Source organism: Hippocampus guttulatus, chromosome 15 (genome assembly GCF_054856545.1).
Source record: "Hippocampus guttulatus isolate MCC_2025c chromosome 15, RoL_Hgut_1.0, whole genome shotgun sequence".
NCBI classification, from domain to species: Eukaryota; Metazoa; Chordata; class Actinopteri; order Syngnathiformes; family Syngnathidae; genus Hippocampus; species Hippocampus guttulatus.
In genome coordinates, this window is record NC_141275.1 from 9617309 (window position 1) to 9637691 (window position 20383).

At 43.6% G+C, this 20383-nt stretch overlaps 2 protein-coding genes across 6 annotated transcripts; both read right to left on the reverse strand.

The window, feature by feature from the left end:
• Positions 1 to 3635: 3635 nt before the first annotated feature.
• LOC147193762 (carotenoid-cleaving dioxygenase, mitochondrial-like) lies at positions 3636 to 13055 on the reverse strand. Of its 5 annotated transcripts, none has more exons than XM_086130880.1 (14): positions 12898 to 13055; positions 11924 to 12004; positions 11525 to 11714; positions 10859 to 11070; positions 10415 to 10530; positions 10055 to 10157; positions 9836 to 9964; positions 9603 to 9763; positions 9363 to 9530; positions 9105 to 9242; positions 8284 to 8466; positions 7864 to 7974; positions 7292 to 7423; positions 3636 to 4120 (listed from the first exon to the last, which is right to left on the reverse strand). In XM_086130880.1, exons 1-13 carry the CDS (start codon positions 12926 to 12928, stop codon positions 7307 to 7309), a joined length of 1740 nt encoding a protein of 579 aa, XP_085987006.1. In that variant the 5' UTR covers positions 12929 to 13055; the 3' UTR covers positions 3636 to 4120; positions 7292 to 7306. The 5 variants fall into 5 exon arrangements, with proteins under 5 accessions (XP_085987006.1, XP_085987005.1, XP_085987009.1 ...); XM_086130879.1 differs by having other exon boundaries at positions 11525 to 11717; XM_086130883.1 differs by lacking the exon at positions 11924 to 12004 and adding an exon at positions 11145 to 11252 and having other exon boundaries at positions 11525 to 11717; positions 12898 to 13018.
• A 743-nt stretch (positions 13056 to 13798) lies between these two features.
• LOC147193763 (carotenoid-cleaving dioxygenase, mitochondrial-like) lies at positions 13799 to 20257 on the reverse strand. Its single transcript, XM_086130982.1, has 12 exons — positions 20091 to 20257; positions 17845 to 18922; positions 17461 to 17672; positions 16966 to 17081; positions 16214 to 16316; positions 15997 to 16125; positions 15771 to 15931; positions 15526 to 15693; positions 15174 to 15311; positions 14768 to 14950; positions 14497 to 14607; positions 13799 to 14213 (listed from the first exon to the last, which is right to left on the reverse strand). Exons 1-12 carry the CDS (start codon positions 20110 to 20112, stop codon positions 14094 to 14096), a joined length of 2541 nt encoding a protein of 846 aa, XP_085987108.1. The 5' UTR covers positions 20113 to 20257; the 3' UTR covers positions 13799 to 14093.
• Positions 20258 to 20383: the final 126 nt, after the last annotated feature.

Genomic DNA, 20383 nt, shown 5'->3' on the forward strand with positions numbered 1-20383 from the left:
AAGATCATTTTCTGTGAGAAAGGTGTACACACTGCTGCTCAAACATCAGCTTTTTTTGTGACAAATGAGACCAAGATCGTTTATTTCAAAACTTTTTCCATTGTTGTGGCTTAGAACCGGGACAACTCAATTAATTTTTATTTGTTATTTTTTGAGAGGCAAAGTAAAAATAAACAGCGGAGATAATGCGGTTGCACGAATGTGAACACCCTTTTATAATTGAGACATGGCTAAATTCAGAATTAACCAAACACATTCAAATTCATGTTACTTGGGAGTCAGCACACATCTGCCACGGTTTAAAATGCCTCTGATTAACAGCAAATAAAGTTCAGATGTTCTAGTAGGCTTTCTCAGACTTTTTTTTTTTTGAACTTTTTGCTTTCAGGCAGAAGCCTTAAGGTTTTGTGGCAACAATGACTGCTATTTTGGAAGTGTTCATAATTTCTTCTACCTGACCTGAGGCCCCAGTGAAGAAAAAAAAAAGCATCTAAGTTGATGTTGCCACCACCTTGCTTCAGTGGAGGAATGCTGTTGAGCAGTTTAGTGTTTGTGCTCAAATATAACTTTGGTCCAAAAATTCAGCCTTGGTTTCAAAATGTTGTAAAAGCACAATGAAAATCTCCCAAATGGGAACGTGCTTTATTACCCAATAAAAACAAGGTAGATTTCTTTGGTGGGCGGTTGGAGGCATAATTAGAACAGGAAGTACAGTTTTAAGCTCTTATGCACTATCTTTCACCATTGCAAAGTCTCTTTCATACTCATTCACGCTTTCTCATTCCATTTTCCTGCTGTAAAGAGAGAAAATCCACCACAATGAGCCCCCCACCACTTGCCCCCGTCCTCTCTTCATACCCCCCGCCAACCTTAGCCCTTTCTTAATAAAGTTTAAGTATGATAATAGCCTCCAGGTTGCCATAGAAATGAGACAGGGCCCCCGTATGTGATTGTGGACCTGCAGGAAAACCCATTTCTCAGCTGCCACCGTTGGCCGGCTGTACTTTGCATCTTTTGACCCTTTTTCCCCTTACGAAACAGACGTGCCTTCGTCAGGGCTTTCGTCCGCCTTCTCCTGTTTGATGATAGGATAAATGTTAAAAGACTCCGTTAGAATTTCAATCCTCGGTGTTTATTTGCACATCACAGCAGCACTGAGAGCGCGGCCAGTCGCTGAGTCCTCAGAGGTGGTCAGCGGCTGATCTGCTTTGAATGCCAACGCAAAGGTAACATGACTAAAGTGTCTGAAGACGAGGAGGGATTCGACACTCAGGGGCCCGCTTAAGCTTTGCTCTCAGTACAAATCCTCTCAATGTGTTTGATGTCCTACGGCAACTCCCAAAATGATTGCATAGTTGCGCTTTTGTAAAAATGATCCCAAACGTTCTTTCAAGCTTCCTGCTTCTAACTTGAAACTTCACGCACGCTCTTTTGGTAAACTGGGATATGCACCAATGTCCATGGTTGTGTTATCTTGGATATTACATTGCCAGCGAGTTACTTATTGCTTATCGTATACAAAGAAGACTCGAATTGAATTGTTTTCATCATGGGCATCACGTCTGGCTCACAGTTGGGATTCAAATGTCAGCTCTGACTTTTCCTGTGTTGAAGTTTGCATGTTCTCCTCATGCTTGGTTTACATATGTTAGGACGTCTATTTCGGATTAGCCATTAGACCTACTGGAAGTGGAAATAAATGAAAGAAAATCCAGACTTGGTGCCACCTCCTTCGCTCAAACAGCTCCTTGAAGATTCTCAACAAGATTTTGGAGCATGTCTGTGGCAATATTTTGTCCACAGTGTTTTGTGTCCACAATCCAAGCAGGCCTTTATAGACCTTTCCGCAACAGAATAGGGCCCTTCCCATATTGTTGCCACGACGTTGGAAGAACAGAAGAATTGGAAGAATTGAGTGACCATTTTTTTTTCTTTTGTGCCCTTCGCAGCCAATGGCACTCTTGGCCAAAGTCCACGTGGCACCAAAAGGCTGTAGCATTCCTGATGTCTGTGGCTAATCTGTGGTGTCAGCTTGTGTTAACGCTGCACTGCCAAATTTGAGTGCTCGCCGCGCGGGCGAATATTAAAAAAAGTCACATCAGCTGCATTCCTGGAGGGCGGGTGTGCGGAGCAAGGGTCACATAAGGTTGAACGGGGCTTGCGCACTGATCCGCTAGTACAGTAACGGTCCATTGGGCTGGAGAGAAGGCGGGGACCGTGCAGGACGGCACACTTGAACAAACTTCAAAGGGGGCTAGAGCATTTTTTTTCCCTCATTGAGCCTCATTGAAAACAGCCTAAATGAGCTTTATGGGGGGGGGGGGGTTCGCCCCTGCTGTTAGACAATTGAGAGGCACGATGAGGGATGCCGGAAAAGGGTGGCGGGTCATATGTGCAGTTAATTATCTGCTCCTCAGCCTGCCATACAATTTCTGCATACCACCCTTATTGACCTTGACCCACTGGGAGGTAATATGCTGAATTTGCAAGGTCTTGCAAGTACAGTAGACGTTCATAGAGCCCAACTGTGTGTACGTGTGTGTGTGTATGTGTGTGTATATATATACTGTATATATATATATATATATATATATATATATATATATATATATACACACACACTGTATATTTGAAAAGAAATCATTTTCTGACCAATTAACTGACATTATGACGATCTCTCCTTCTGATTACCTATACTCATGTGGTTGGGAATCACAGAGAAGAAGAAGTACTCAAGCCTACGGCAATTTGTCGACTCCTTGGTCCTTGAGGCCATTTTTGGGGACTTTGCAATATGTGCGCTGCTCCCTGCGAGTCCCAGTAGGGCAACGGCAGGAATGTGATGGGGGTCAGGGGGTCAGACAGCCACGTGAAGTACACTCTTGCAGCGTGGCAACAGGTGTTGAAAGAGCCCCTCTCAAATCAAATTCAAATTGTTTTTGCTGTCTTACTGTATCTCGAAATCTTTTCTTGACTCAGCTTTGTGATGAATTTGTTTCAACAAGTGAGCCTTGCTCACATAGTGCGTGCGTGCGTGCTTGCGTGCGTGTGTACAAAGATAGCAAGCGAATGTGCTGAAGCACATTGGTGTGTCGTGAGAGATCATCAGGCAGTGTTGCCAAATCATTTTCATGAGCTTTTGCTAACAGTGGCATTAACTCTCTCTCTCTCTCTCTCTCTCACACACATACACACTCACACATTGACACACAAACAGATTTGGCAACCAAGGGCATACCTAACCAGCGAGAACCAAACTGAATACTAAAAAAATAAACTACCTGGAACACTGCGTGCAGCCAATGATGTTTACACTGTGTGAGAAAGCACAAGTGAGTGTGGATGTTAGGAAGCGTAGCCCCTGAACTCAAGCGGTATTTGTGTGAAAATAATTGTAAACTTTTGTGAGTAAAGATTCCACCTTAAGTGCCCCATTTTTTTCACACTTCTCTGGAGCGATGGAGAAGCTCATTCGTTATGAAAGAAGTCAGCCGAGTGAAAAAGTCGGGACACTCGTAAATTGAAGAACCACTGTGTCTAAATTGTGTTTTTCTTGAGGTAAAAATACATTTGTGGTGTTGCCTGAAACGATGCTGAACAGAACACCACGTGTGTCAGGCGAAAATGTCACCAAATTGTTTTAAAAATTATTTATTTGCGACAAATAATGTTTCTCCATCCAGGCCAACTACATATACTGACAGGCAAAACAAGGTACAAATAAAACCCGTTGCCACGAATACGTCAGAATTCAATTCGACCGGCCCACATTTTACACCAAGTACATTTGTGCGTTCCGTAAATTAAGATGAGATCATCCTAAATTGAGTGCGTATATTTTGGTGGTGTTTTTATTTGGTGGCGTGCCGCAATATTTTTCTAATGTAAAATATGCGTCTTGGCTCAGTAACGGTTGGGGAAAAACTGTCCGAGAAGCCAGCATAGCGTCCGTGCCAAGGTACTCCTTCTCCCTCCTGAGAGAGGCCCCTGCACCATTCAAGCACTGTGAGGTCAACAAGTACAGATGATCACCCACAATGCCTCTGGACAAGTGGGGAGAGCGGGGGCGGGGCGGTCCTTAAATATGCAGGGCTGTTCCTTTAAGATGGTTCGGCGCTGCCTGAAAGCAGAAGGAGGAGTGTGATGGAGGAAGCGGGCGACTGAAATCGTATCACCTCGCCGCGCTAAAACGTCTAAACGGCCGCTTCCTGCCTTCTGCTGCAAAGCTATTAAGTTGCAATTATTCATCATATCAAATTAGGGCTGTCGCTTTGCCCTCCGCTTCGCTGCGGAGAAAAGGAGCGTTGTTGCTAGGAGAAGGAGAGAAAGCAATCTTCTCTTATTGGCCGGCAGGCAGCGTAACTCGGCCCAATGAGAGCAACAGCCGCGCCAACCCCCCCACAACCCCATGCAGTCCTGATTAATATGTCAGACATGTTTTATGGGTTAACAGGAATCCGACTGGGTCATTTGTGGTCCAGTACTACTACATTTGCCTGACTACAGTGCAAGGCAGCATTCTGTTGAGTTCCCACTCAGATTGACTCCTTCTGTGTCTCTAATACCTTGTGACTAACTGACGCCCAGTCCGCGGGTGTCGTCAGCCTTTCCCACAGCCGGGAAAGGCCCCCGCTCCCCAGGATAAACAGTATAGAAAACGGATACGGTTGACGGGAATACAACTGGATGCGGCAGACACAATGTGGAACGCGGGGTGCGGCGGGCCTGGCTCACAGTGTACAGTACTCGGAGGTCAGGGGGGCACACACGTGCACTTGAGCTTGGGCGTAAGTGAAAGCAGACCAACGGGTGCCGAGTGCAAATAGGAAATGAGCTTCGTCGCATTATCAGAAGGGAACGTAGAGTGCAATGAAAAACTGGTGTTTTGCCTGGTCTCTGTTTTATCAGTCGTCTATTGGAAACACATTGTGCGCACTCGACGTAGAGCAGATTCGGTTATATATATATATATATATATACAGTATATACAGTATATATATATTTTTTTTAAGTCAAATGTTGACTTTTCATGTCGACGGGGTTAGAGGAGTTTGTCAGTTAAGTACAAAAACAAGTTCAGAAAATATTCAGTTTTTTGATTGCTCAACAGGAATTTTTTTTTAACTTTACCGATGTGATAGATAATGTCACTTATACCCTTTGATGCGGTTACAGTTCTTTGCGCGGCCACTTGTTGCGAGCGAAAATTCATGCAGCTCGATCATATTGGCATGGCGGCAAAACTAATGACTGTTGGATTTCCAATGTTTGGCTCGTTGTTGCTTTACTTTCCCCCTCTCTTCTTCGAAAGTGCACATCTGTTCCCTAACCGTGCACACGGCCTCCAAATGACACTGAGCTGAGGTCATTCTAAATCTGCGCTGAATCTTAATTACAATGTACTTTGATTCAAAACGAAATTATTTCATGCTTCTGTTCATAAGAATCAACATTTTCTGGTTTTAATGTGACAGAAGTATGACGTAAATAGAGAGAATGTACTCTGTCAAAGTACATGGTGCAAAATTCCATCTAGAGTGGAAATATTGTCCCGCAGCTGAGAGGGTCTCTCACACCAGATCGTAATTGTTTAATGGAGTGTGATATATTCTGTTTTCATGGGGCCCAAAAAGTCTCGTTGCACCCCTGCTGGGATATTTGTTGAAATTAATTCAATGTGACATCGCTTTAACTAAAAAAATTCCACCGGCAGATTTGAGTTGTGAAGGAACAATTAACCAGTTCCATGCATCTCTGGTGTTCTTTCAAGTGAGTGTGGGTGGGGGTTACAGATTGTCCTGTTATTAAAAAGTCACAGGTTTGAATCATCTCCCCCCCACCCCCCTTTTTAGCCACCCTAGCAACTGCTTCCTTTTTATCTTCAGCAGTTGAATGTCAGTGGAGCCACTAAGAGTCACTTCCCAGATCTATTTCCACCGACTGCATTTCAAATCCACCCTCTTCTCACCCAATTTGCACCAAAATACGTCTTCTTACCACTTTTGAACTTTCCTCCCACGATTTTCCTCACACATCCCGGGTGGAGGACAAGTGCGGGTTCACATGCTGCCCTCTAACGGTCACGTGTGGAATTGCCACTGATTAGTAGTGCACTGTAGTCCTTTGCTAATACTTGTCATTCATAAAGTTGGCGTTTTTGAAAGGTTTTCGACGACAAATAAACACATTTAACATATAAAAAGAGTGGATGACCATGACGGCATTACTGAGAATCTACACAGATTAAAAAAAAAAAAAAGTTTACGTAGTAAACAAGCACATCTGATATTTTTAAAAATTGATTTTGTGACATGAATTCAACGGTTCGCAAACTTTTTGGCACCAAGAACCCAAACAGGTTTATTAATTTTTTTTTTGACCGAAGAACCCTCTCATAATCCTAACGCAAATTAAGCATATTGTAACAACCAGGTCATTAGCCTAAAAATATAGTTGCCAAAATATTTCCAGACACATTGATATTTAAAAATTATTTGGTAACAGTCAGTCAAAAATGAGTTGCAGTCCTCAAAATGCCCGATGAATTGACATGAGAGCTACCGATACAGCCTGTTAAAAAGCATTTCAAGTCAAATGTGCACAGAATTATACACACGTGCAGATGTATTGCACGTCTACAATTCCAAATATCCACCCATTTTCTATACTGTGAGCTGCGTTGCGTTGAACATCCAGTTAACGTTTTTTTTTTTCCTACAAAGTGACTTATTTTAATTTTTTTCACATTTGTTCATATGTGCCTGGATTTAGGGTGAAAAAAAACCTAACACCTCAAGTGGATGAATTTTACATGTTTGACGTAAAAAGTATCAGGTATCGCGAAGATGAACTTTGCACTCTCAACAGAGGAAAGGCTTTTGTGGCCTGTTTTTGGAACCATTTCAGCTGTTCTGCATGTTTCGTCGAGCAAGAGCGTGTTTTTGTTGGATTCATCTCTTGTTCACTTGCGCAACGTCAAACCTAACTGAGCTTTAAATAAAAACCAAATTGAAGAGTCTGAAGTTAGCAGCATTCCTTCAGCTAATTCAAGAAAAGTTTGCCTGAGGCGAAGGAAAACTTTTTGGGAGGGAAGATGAATTTTACACCTGATTTGATTTAAAAGTCATAATAACTTGCAACCAAGGGTTGTACATTGACCACCAGGCATCCCTTTGGACATTGTGATTGCTTTCTCACGCATTCCAAGATGCAACAATCATTGTACTTAACACTAGTTAATGTTTTTGGATTTTGATTTTTTTTTTTTTTTTGGTTTTATTTTTGATGATACCTGTAACAAATTCATTCAAGCAGATGCATTGAAGACACCGTGGAGGCCGTAGGGAATGTTGACAGGTACTTTGGCTCTTCCCAACTCTTCAAACGTCTTGGCATTCAAAATCAGGAGGAATGTGGCTTTATCCTAACGATGGACAATAAAAAATAAATAAATAAATAGCTGTAGCTAGAAAACACACTCAGTGAATAAGGGGAATTGATCATGGCCAAAAGTCTCTCAAAATATTCATGCTGTCTGTTTGATTATTGCCCTTTCCTTTTTTATCTGACATCTGTTGTTTCTTCCTTGACAATCACACCATGTTTTTGTGGTTAAGTAAAAAAAAAAAAAAAAAGAAAGTACGGTCTACTGTTGTGCAGAGCCTCAAAACCAGATTATGGGTCATGTTTTTTTCCCATCGCAATGCATTGCCTGGTGTGCTGTTTTGAGTCGCAAACTATCATTTTTTTGAATTACATTTTGACTTAGTGGTGCATTTGTCTTGGACTCTAATTTGTACAATCCGTCACCAAAGTCTATCTTGAGTTTTGGCAACAAAATTCACCCTTCTTTAAATATTTTACCTGCGAGGGGCAGAGAACCACGGAGAGGATGACGCCATGGTCCTCCTCCGTGGCATCTGGTGAGGGTACAAACACCGGTTCCGATGGGAAGAGACCCTTCTGATGCCACACCTGAGGCCACATGAGCAAGAGCGGTACTTTCGTAGAACAGCAATTACCTTATATCATCCTCTGTGTATGTTGTGGTTTGTGTTAGAGTGTTAGGTGTGTTGTCTATGTTGCATTTTAGTGACAAAAGTGTTGCATTCGGTTTTGTCTTGTCTTGTTCGGAATACACACACTCATGATTGCTGTTCAGAAAAGCAAACCAGAATACAATCAGGGAAATTTGTTTAAAAAAAAAATTAAGAAACCGCATCATACCAATTGAGTATGCTCCTGTTGATTATGTTGCATTGCATCATGGGAAAGGCTGCCCACCTTAAGCGTTTTGTCGTTGAGGTCCATCTTGAGAAGAGAGTCTCCAAAAATGTGTCTGAAGCCGCAGCCGTAAAAATACCGATAAGGTCTCGTGTTGTATCGCTCGTAGTTGATGTGGGGGAACTCCAGGCCACCGTACTTGAAAAGGTCGTCGCCATGGAGATCCTCGTGTTGGCAGAGCACCTGATGACAAAGAGGGGATCAGTGAGCATAAAGTCATGCGTTTTCGATGCAGTCTGCAAAGGCAGCTCAGTGACAGCGCGGGGTTCAGGACTGAAGAAAATGAAGACAGACAGTAAAAGGCCTAAATTACGAAGATCCCAAAAACATGCGCTAAATTGTGTGTTCACTCAAACAGAATGTGTGCGCTGTTGGTGGGTGTGTTGCATGGCATCAATTGATTCTAATATTGATTTGAAAGGACATTTGTTATAGGTGGTGTCTCCTTCCTGTGACCGGCTCCAAGTTTGCCTCTCAAAATTGTATTTTGTAATCGATGATATGTCACGATAATTTTTGTTTCTGGCATTTCAAAAATAGCAGAATAGCGATAGTCACCTCTCATTTTATTACGCCACTTCTCACCACAATAACCGAAGAATTTAAAGATGCAAAATCAGCTACGAGAATTCATCTCAGATTTGATAAATTACAATGTCCATGCTAAATTAATAAACCGGGCCCATACCATTTTGTTCAGACTAGATTGCTCTGCTGAATCTTGAATCAGATTTACCCCAATACTCTCGGCGCGAACATATAAACATCTCAATATTTAAAATGACTTCTCGTAGAAGAGCGAAATAAAATTGCCCGCTTACCTTGGTGTTGCTCTTTTTAACACACGTTGCTGTACTGGAAAGACGAGTGTTCAGGTTTTGGTCAGTTGGCGTGTCATCGGTCACGTGAAGGGGCAAAACAAAGCGGCGAGGAAAAGCTCGGCACGTGCTGTTATACACCTGGATCCAAGGAAAAAAAAAAAGTCAAGATGAGAAAGGTCTCCTATGTAGCCAGACTTTGTGCACGGCCTGTTTAATCTGCAAAGCATGAACACAATGCGCACGTAACAATGAGTTGACCTCATCTAGTGCTTCTCCCGACTTGCGTAAATTCTGAAGGTAGTAGATGTCGAGGGCTTGGCCGTCACCATAGCAACACAGGTCTAGCATGAAGAATCCATCCTCTTCAAAGGCGTTGATCTGATGGAAGTTGAAGAAAGCTTTGGTGTAGTACCTCACTGGACTGGCCTCAGGAGAGAAAAAACACATTCGATCTCAAACCCATTGAGTCATTTCTCATTCCTGACTGTGACCTCTCACCTCGCCCGTACGCTTGTCGATGAGGTGCAGGATAGTTTCCAGATTGGGGTCCCAATAAACGGCTTCGCAGAACGCCTTACCCGTCATCTTACACGTGACTAACTTGATCAGGTCTATTTTACTCGGCTGCTCAATGAACACCACGTAGTTTTCCGACATGGCTGAAGTGGAGATTGGTGCTCAGATTCAAGGACCAGCATTATCAGCAGTACCAGCCATGTGCGCTGACTTACCGAAGCTGTGGTAGTAGGAGGGTTGGGAAAAGTTTGCGGGCGCAATGGAACAGAGAATTTTAGCACCTTGCAGGGTGTCTTCAGCATTGGACTTCTCAGGAGGTACACGGATGATGTTGTACATGCTTCCTGAAAGGGCACAATCATGACATGTAACAACATGGAGACACTTTTGGCCTGTCCGAAGCTAAGAGACAAGACAGAGAGCAGAGGACTTACCTTTGCCTCCGTAGGAGTTGCCCATATTGAAGCAGGTGCCGTCGGGGTCGTAGTGAGGGTGCGCGGTGGTTCCATTCACGGCAACAAACGTGCTCCAGTCAACCTGCAAAGCATGGCGGCATCAAAGAACGCTTCTTGTTGTCAGAGCCGCAGCCTCTCTTCCTTGAACTCCGTCCCTAACCGTCCATATGGACCCAGCTGTAAACAATCTTTGTCTTCGGTGCCACCAGGAGCTGGCAGAAGGATTTTGTGCTATTTTAGGTAACAATGGAGGAAGCCTGAATAAATGCAGTGTGAGATGGCATAAAGTGTTTAAGAAAGACAACTGCTCCCTGCATAGAAGGCAGTTTATATATGTACCTGTTCCAGTGTTTCTAAGCTCTCCGGGTTCACTCTGTGCATGAAATTGCTCTCCGTGCTGACGTAGTAGTCCCCTTTGTATTTCATCAAGTTGACGTTGCCATTGTCTGTGGGCTCTGGAACAGATAAACAGTCAGTGTGAGCGCATTTCTTCTCGTGGAAATCTGCAGCACGCTTCAAAACAAAAGTCTGCTCCGTCCATCCTCTAGTTGCAGGTCATTCAGTTTGCTAACACGGTGTCGAGTTGCCTCCATCGTTTGAAACGAAACAACAGAAAATGTAGCAAGCCTTTTCGGACATTGTAGAATTCGGAGTTGGACTGATGTGTGTCAAAATGTACATTGTATACATTTCTGGTCTAAATTACTCATCAGTTCTTTTGGGCCTCCCAAGACATTAGCAGTATGTACTGATGAGAAGGCCAATGACATTTCTGATACTCACTTATGATCTCAAAGTGAGAGAAGAATCTCTGGAAGATGTTTTGACAAGGGTCGGGCATTGCCACGGTACCAAATTCAGACACCATGATACGGTCCCGCTCGCTATTCTTCTTGTAGGCGTCGCTGCGCAGGAAGCGACTGGTGTACGTCACCTGGCCTTTCTCCATCTTGAATTTGTGGAGCATGGCCATCCCATCAAACCAGTGGTTGTAGCTGTCAAGGAGGAAAGGCTTTCAAGATGTGGGCCCTTGAACTGAAATATACTCAAACGGTTGGATTTAGTTTACATTGCATGGCTGAAGACACGGTTCTGCATGCATTCTGGGATTTGATACCTTCAGATCCTCAAGAACACCTGTCCAGCCCGTTTTAGATGTTTCCCTCCTCCAACACACCTGATTTAAATGATCAGGATTTTTATCAGTGGCTTCTGTCCTCAAGGATCTGACTCGGGCACTCCTGCTTTCGGGAGTTAGCCCAAGCCAACTGAACGTTTTATTGATGGAGGCTAACATTATTTACTTTCTTGCTGTCAACTGTCCAGCAATGACGCTTGCGGAAATTATTTCCGTGCGATTCGGGTGTCTGCAGAATTGGGCACTCGGACCTGCAGTGTAAATCCTGCCCGACACGCAGATGCTTTTCAGGGGGATTGGATTGAACTCACTGAGTGTCTCCAAACTCAAACTTTGCCGGGCCGTTTCGGAGCAGGCTGCCGTTGATCCAGCGGGGAATGGTCCCGTGTATCTCAGCAGGGATTGGATCAGGGGTCTCCTCGATGGAGCGCACCAGGGGAGCGATGGTCTCCAAACCCTTAAATTTTGTAGTGTTACCTTCCTTCACCTCATTGTGGGCATCTTCTGAACATACAAACATATGTGCGAGGAGTGAAAAGTAACATGTCAAATCTATTCAAATGAATGCATTTCCAATCACTTCCGGAAACTTTGCATTTCGGTGCCGTCTTCATGCAGCAAAGCCAGACAACAGCCGCGTACGTCCCCAATGTTAAGCAAATTCGCAGCTCCCAACAAACATTTTATCCATTTCTCAGTATCAAACTTACCAGATTGCTCTTGTGCATCCAATGATGGATGTCGACCAACGCAAAAAACGTTTTTGTCCCATTCTTTCATGACTCCGCAAGCTGGAGAGAAGAGGTTTTTTTTTTTCTGGTTGTGTCATTGAATATCAGCTTGAGGGATATCAAGAAGACCATCACAAATGCTGGATTGTAGTTCAAATGGCAATCAAGGTTTTGGCCAGCAGGGAGAGTGAGTGCACATGAAAGCGTCGCTTGTTTCCCAGTTGTGTTTACATGCGCTCAAGTTGATGTGGACCCTGCGTATTCGCGGTTTGGCAATTACGGATTCACATCTTCACTGATTTTATTTTTTGGAACCTATCCCGTTATTCACGGAAACGCCATTAGAGCAATTTTTTTTCTGAATCCCATTTATTATTCAAGACAAGTCAAACGTCAAGTCACATTTATTTATACAGCCCTTAATCACAAAAGAGCCTCAAAGGGCCTCACAGTCCCACAGTTGACAAATATTAACAACATCCTCTGATCTTCAGCCCACAAGAGGAAAAGTAAGAAACTAAAAAGGGGCCGCAGATAGAGGACCGGGGGAGCTAATCCCTCCTTCTGGGATGACCTCGCTACAACGGATGCCAATTGTGCAGCACTTAACGCATAATGCGATGCTATACAATGTAAACGAGAATAGTGTGAGAGTCCCTTTATTAAGATGAAGGGCTGCAGGAAAATGCCCTCGGAGAAGTGGCTGCTCCACTGTGCATGCTTTCATTGCCTTTTTCTGTTTTGAAGAGCACTCAAGCAGTTACAATAATTTAGCAAAGTGGATCTTCCATAGATTGCATGTCAACTTCCACATACTGGATGATCCTTTAGCAGTCACTGATGAGAAAGTGCAGTAAGTCCCATCGGTACAGTCCTGTCACACTATTGATTCATTGTAATGACCGGACGGACAGTGTTAAAATGACATTATCGACAGAACGGAATCGTCTTACCTGCCTTGTTGACTGGGGACATTGGTGGCATTGGTGGATGAATACAATCGCGCGCTCGCCCTTGGCCAAAGTGATGAGTAATGCTGAGCACGCCTCGCAGTTTTTCAATAACATCTCGATTACGTTATTCATTCCAGTTTGGTGACTTCACGTGGACATAACGTCTCCCAAGTAAACGCACCTGACAAGTAAACTGGTTTAGTCACATTGTGTTCCCTTTATGTTTTGTTTTGCTGTACATGTAATAAAGTGAAAACAAATGCCATTAAAATTTGAATACATTTGTTTCAAAACATTTAGCAGCTAACTCCATGCAGAATAGTGTGGTAAAATAATACTTAGTTATATTTATCATTTCATATCTAACCATGTCAAGAAAAGCGAGTTGTGGAGAGTCTCTGCCAGCGAATTGCACAGTGTGCAGTCAATGAAAATAACACTTACCGGTATATCTCGTCCATGTCTTCTCTTGGTAATATTATAATGTAGCTGCAGCATCCAGGGCGAGCCGGTGGGGCTTCACAAAGTTTTGGGTTGCGGTTTTTGCACTGCGCTGACACAGTATATATGGGCTAGGGCCATCAAAATTTAACTGACAAAAAAATGGTTAAAAAGCTCCTCGGTGACAAAGCCGCCGGAAGTGGATGGGATCCGCCCGGAGTTCCTCAAGGCTCTGGATGTTGTGCGGCCGTCCTGGTTGACACTCCTCGACAGCATCGCATGGTCATCGGGGGGGAGTGCATCTGGATTGGCAGTTTTAATTTTAGTCAATAATTGGTTCATTAATTTGAATTGTGTTTTCTTTCTCTTTGTCTAATTATGACCATCGTACTGTATGGTATCAGAATGTTCAAGAAAAGATACACAACTAGTTAATAAAAAAAACAGTGCTACATTCAAATGACATTGATTAAACACATTTATTGAAGGAAGGCGTTTGCAGCACTTCGTGAGTACGGTGTCGCAGTATAGTGCTCGTAGAAAAGATGTATTAACGAATATAAAAAATAAAAATGGACACTGTAAGAATTGTCTTCATTTGCATCCGGTTGATAACAGAGCAGTGTAGCTTTGTAAGGCAGAAAGCAGGAAATCAGTCCAGTACCATGATATAAAAGTGATCAGTCAGCCTGCTTGGTATTTTTAGAATATGATCATGAACAATATCCTACGTGAGAAAACATGCAGTAACATATTCATTTAACAGATGCGTTGAAGACACCGTGGAAGCCGTAGGGCATGTTGACAGGCACGTTGGCTCTTCCTAACTCCTCAAACGTCCTGGCGTTCAAAACCAGGAGGAATGTGGCTTTATCCTGATTTTGGAGGAATCAACAAAACAAAGCAAATATTAGTGAAAAAGCAGTTCACTGCATATATTCTAATATCGGTAGCGTCATAGCTAAGGGTCGTCCAACTTTCAAAAAATTGAAAGTGCTCTTGTATTTAATGCCCAAAAATGAGGGTGTCAGTATTTCCCTCCGCAGATGGGCAGCATCTCATTTTTAGACATTGGTCCATGTCATTTTCTTGACATGATTCGCTCACAGAAAGCCCAAGCTGTACATTGACAGAATATTCCGACTTGAAACATCTTACCTGCGAAGGGCACAGAACCACGGAGAGGATGACGCCATCATCCTCCTCCACGGCGTTTGGTGAGGGCACAAAAACCGGCTCCGATGGAAAGAGGCCCTTCTGGTACCACACCTGAGGTCACATGGGAACGGATTAGGGTCAAACAGAGCAACATTAAAAAGTCGCGACTTGAGCTTTTGCGTATTTTTACATCATTGTCTGTCCCAAAATCAAATTGTGGATTGTGCCCTGGTGGGCAGTGTTACGGTGCATCATGGAAAAGGCTACACACCTTCAGCGTCCTGTCGTTGAGGTCCATCTTGAGAAGCGAGTCTCCAAACAAGTGTTTGAAGCCGCAGCCGTAGAAATACCGATAAGGCCTCGTGTTGTATCGCTCGTAGTTGATGTGAGGGAACTCCAGTCCGCCGTACTTGGAGAGGTCATCGCCATGGAGATCCTCGGATTGGCAGAACACCTGATGACAAAGTGGGGATCAAATTGTCATTCTCATCTAAAAAGAATCTACGTTTTTTGTTTGATCTTAAGTTCTTCTGTTTATTTCGATTGCTGCTCCAAGTTTTGCATTCCTTAGTCTTGAACTAGATTTACTGCAATACCTTCAGAGGGGAACATACGGTTCATATTTAAAATAATTTCCAGGAGAACAGTTAAGAAGCTTGAAATGAATCCCCACTTACCCTTGTCTTGCTCTTTTTGACACATGTTGCTTTACTGGAAGGCCGAGTGTTCAGGTTTTTATCGATTGGCGTGTCATCGCTCACTTGGAGGGGCAAAACAAAGCGGCGAGGGAAAACCTTGCTCATGTTGTTGTAGAGCTGGATGAAAACAATGCCAATGACGTCATTTTTTTTTTCTTTTACACAAAATTGTTTCAACTCTGAACAAATGAGAGGTGGAATATCGTCCTGAACTGTTCCGCTGTAATTCTCTATCGTGAAAATGTGTAACATTGGGCCGTAAAAATATTATTTAGGAACACTGGTCAACAGCAAAATTTGAATGACACAGAGCTTTCTGTGCCGAGCTAACCTTATCCAGTGCTTCTCCCGACTTGCGTAAATTTTGAAGGGTGTAGATGTCGAGGGCTTTGCCGTCGTCAGCGCAACACAGGTCCAAAATCAAGAATCCGGACTCTTCAAAGGCGTTGATCTGATGGAAGTTGGAGAAAGCTTTGGCGTAGTACTTCACTGGGCTGGCCTGACAGGATTGAGACGGCATTAGACTTCAATCCAATTGAGCGATCCTTCACCTCAAGCCGGTTTGCGACCTCTCACCTCGCCCGTTTTCTTGTTGATAAGATGCAGGACGGTTTCTTGCTTGGGGTCCCAGTAAACGGCGTCGCTGAACGCTTTGCCCCGCAACTTACACGTGACTATCTTCACCAGGTCTATTTTAATCGGCTGCTCAATGAACACCACGTAGTTCTCCGACATGGCTGGAGGGAATAAAGACTGTTCAGGAGCAAGCACCAGCGCGTCCAGCTGCAGTGCGCTAACTTACCAAAGCTGTGGTAGTAGGAGGGGTGGGACTTGTTCGAAGGCGCGATGGAACAGAGAATGCTGGCACCTTGCAGGGTGTCGTAGTCGCTCGACTTCCCAGGAGGTACGCGGATGATGTTGTACGTGGTTCCTGAAAAATGCCCAATGTTCATTTGTCAGAGTATGGAGACAATTTTGGAGACGAGAAAGGATTTTGGCGAGAAAGAGGGCAAATTTACCTTTGCCTTCATAGGAGTTGCCCATATTGAAGCAGGTGCCGTCAGGGTCGTAGTGAGGGTGGGCGGTCGCTCCATTAACGGCAACAAACGTGCTCCAGTCTACCTGCAAAGCACAGTAGCTATTACCATCCGCATTTCAGCTTTTGGACATTGAGTTGTCGTTTATTTTGTTGTTCAGCGTCATTACTTTGATCAAAGAGTCTTTAGGACCTGACAGCAAAACATGAGGAAAACGATCTGCGAAAAAAATCGATCATGGGCATACTCTCGTGACCTTGTGCTGAACTTTGTTTTTCCCACCTTGTTCATTCAGTTGTGTTACAAAAACAACACTGTGAGCTCTAATTTTGTAGGCATCTGCGGAGCGACGCAAAAGCCGGCAGATCCTGATTTACATTTTAGAGCAAGTCTTGCTGCGTGTTTGCCAAATTGCTTGGCGGAGTGTCTTGTACCTTTCGGCGTGACTGTTTGATGGCAGAAAGTCAATCTAAACCTTGTCCCTGCTCACACCGCATCTAGCTACTTTGATTGCCCATAATTGAAGGGTGGTCATGACCACTCCCACAGTGGCACAACCCTACTTCTTACAAATCTGCCGGCAATTCCCTGCATACATACTGTAATTACCAACAAGACAAAAAAGTGAGCATCTGTCAATCGAGTATTATGTCAAGACAAGTGGTCTGAAAATGTAAAACATTTAGCAAGACACGAAGTTGCATCTAATTACCGCATAGGCTGTACGTGTGTACCTGTTGGAGTGTTTCCAGGTTCTCTGGGTTCACCTTGTGGATCAGGTTGGTCTCTGTGCTGACATAGTAGTCTCCTTTATATTTCATAAAGTTGACATTTGCGTTGTCTGTGGGCTCTGGAACAGACAAATACGAGAGAGCATGTGAGCGTCTTTCCTTTCGTGGAAATCTGCAGAGTACGTTGTACATTCTGGAGGTCGTTATTCTAAGAAGGCTATTGTATCAACAAATGTCTGCTACCTCCTCTAATTCACCTTCCTGCAACTTGTCCTGTTTCATAACACAGTGTATAGTTAACCCCAATGACAGGGTTGGACATCAAAGTTTCCACAAACACGAAAGGAATGGAACATTTTAAGACATTTCGCTTACTGCATTGTCACAAAACATTTTTAGGTAGCATGATTGCATGTTTCGGAAGAGATCCAAAACTACAGTGTAGGATCACAAAGCAATATGTTTTGACAGCGATACAATTCGCATGTTAATACTCACTTATCATCTCAAAGCGAGAGAAGAATCGCTGGAAGATGTTTTGACAAGGGTCGGGCATTGCCACGGTACCAAATTCTGACACCATGATACGGTCCTTCTCGCAATTTTTCTTGTAGGCTTCGCTGCGCAGGAAGCGACTGGTGTACGTCACCTTGCCTTTCTCCATCTTGAATTTGTGGAGCATGGCCATCCCATCAAACCAGTGGTTGAAGCTGTCATGGAGGAAAGACTTTATTTCAGATATGGGCCTTTGAACTGAAATATCCTCTAAAGGTTTGGATTTACACTGCATGGTTCAAGTGACACAATTCGGACAGAAACTGTATATTGTGACATAAAAAAAAAGTTTCGCCTATTTAAATATTGTTGAAAGTTTGAACTCACGGAGTGTCTCCAAACTCAAACTTTGCCGGGCCGTTTCGGAGCAGGCTGCCATTGATCCAGTGGGGAATGGTCCCTTGTACCTCAGCATGGATCGCATCGGGGGTCTCCTCGACAGAGCGGACCAGGGGAGCGAGGGTCTCCAAACCTTTCAATTCTGTCGTGTTACCTTTCTTCTCCTCACCTTTCTTCGCCTCACCTTTCTTCTCCTCACCTTTCTTCGCCTCACCTTTCTTCTCCTCACCTTTCTTCTTCTCACCTTTCTTCTCCTCATCTTTCTTCTCCTCACCTTTCTTCTCCTCAGCTTTCTTTTCCTCACCTTTCTTCTCCTCATCTTTCTTCTTCTCACCTTTCTTCTCCTCATCTTTCTTCTTCTCACCTTTCTCCTCCTCACCTTTCTTCTCCTCATCTTTCTTCTTCTCACCTTTCTTCACCTCACCTTTCGTCTTCTCACCTTTCTCCTCCTCACCTTTCTTCTCCTCATCTTTCTTCTTCTCACCTTTCTTCACCTCACCTTTCGTCTTCTCACCTTTCTTCTCCTCACCTTTCTTCTCCTCATCTTTCTTCTTCTCACCTTTCTTCACCTCACCTTTCGTCTTCTCACCTTTCTTCTCACCTTTCTTCTCCTCACCTTTCTCCTCCTCACCTTTCTTCACCTCACCTTTCTTCTTCTCACCTTTCGTCTCCTCATCTTTCTTCTTCTCACCTTTCTTCTCCTCACCTTTCTTCACCTCACCTTTCTTCTCCTCATCTTTCTTCTTCTCACCTTTCTTCTCCTCACCTTTCTTCACCTCACCTTTCTTCTCCTTATCTTTCTTCACCTCACCTTTCTTCTCCTCATCTTTCTTCTTCTCACCTTTCTTCTCCTCACCTTTCTCCTCCTCACCTTTCTCCTCCTCACCTTTCTTCACCTCACCTTTCTTCTCCTCATCTTTCTTCTTCTCCTCACCTTTCTCCTCCTCACCTTTCTTCACCTCACCTTTCTTGTCCTCACCTTTCTTCTCCTCACCCTTCTTCTCCTCACCGTTCTTCACCTCACCGTTCTTCTCCTCACCTTTCTTCACCTCATTTTGGGCATCTTCTGCAAACACAAACGGCTCACGTAACCAATGATGTTGGTAACGCCTTACTTGGAAACTAACGCGTGAACTCCAAAACGGGCACATTTTCAAGTCATGACAACACATTCCAGTCAAGTAATCAGACTACAGTTTCTTATATAAGATCACGAAATCTTCATCTGCGCGTTTCCTTCTCCTTGAAGAGGGAAATCCGTATTTCGCAATGTAATCCAGATGCAGTTAACAGACTCCAGGTTCCACATTTCAGCTTTGCTGGCTCTTTCACGCACGTATTTGGTTACTTTTTCAAGGTAACTGTGCCAACACTTTCAAGAACATTATAGACTTGTAAAATACGATATATGGGAGGAGTCAAAGTGACACTTCCATATCTGATAAGCTGATTTCAAATGACACAAGCAGAAAAGCTCTTCTGCTGTGTGCACGCGTCATGAAAAATAAGAATGTATTTCATTTTTTTTGAGGCGGCGGTGCACTCGCATCAGGGATACACATGTGCTGCCTGGCTTAAGGCAAGTCCCAAAGCAATGTGATTTTGCAAAAAGGAAACATCTGATTTGAATTCATGTTGAGAGTCTTTGCATATATAAAGGTTCACGTATGACATAACTTTTAAACTGGAATGTAAAGCCTCTTAAGTGTTGGATGCACATCTCGCATGGGGTTACCAAATCACTTAAAAATATAATCCAGAATAATTCAAAGCATTCAATTCAACATTATTAATAAACAGCAAGACGATGGCACGTTACTGTTCCTCACGCAGCCTCAAAGTGGATCAATAATTATTCGCTGTATTACACACAAAGTATAATTTACAGGGTGTCTGCAAAGTCTGTTTACAATTTCCTCCCCACTTGACAGTTGTCCGTATGGAGGTTTATTCAATGATGCAAAAAATAGAAAGAATTCAATGCGCTACTCATTTTGTAATAATTTCCATAGATGGACATAAAAGAATCATACACAAGTTAAATATGCTTTGTTTGCCTTCCCCTCCGAGAGCAAGTCCAATAATGGAAAGCAAAACGGGTCTGAACCACGCTACGTTTTTTTTCTTCCTTAAGTGATGAGAAATTACAGCAAGTCATCCTGACAGCCGCAGCATTTGAACGGCGGAATGAAAATTGTCAGTGTGACATTTTCTCCCGAAGAGCAGTGTCTTACCTGCCTTATTGACGGAGGCCATGTCCGCGGCGGTAAACGAAGAGCGTGTCACTCGTAGCCAGACGCAAGTGGAGTGGTGCAGCAAGCTGCGGCGTGGTTACATAACACAATGACTTTACATAATCCAGTGAGGCATGGCATGGTTGCTATGGCACTGAAATGAGACACCACGAGTGGATGCTTTCAAACGCATTCCGCCTCAGCCGCCACTGCGACTGGTTTAGTCACATGGTGTACCCTTCATTCACGTGACTGGATTGCTTTCCCTTAAAATTGCGAGTTAATGAAAATTA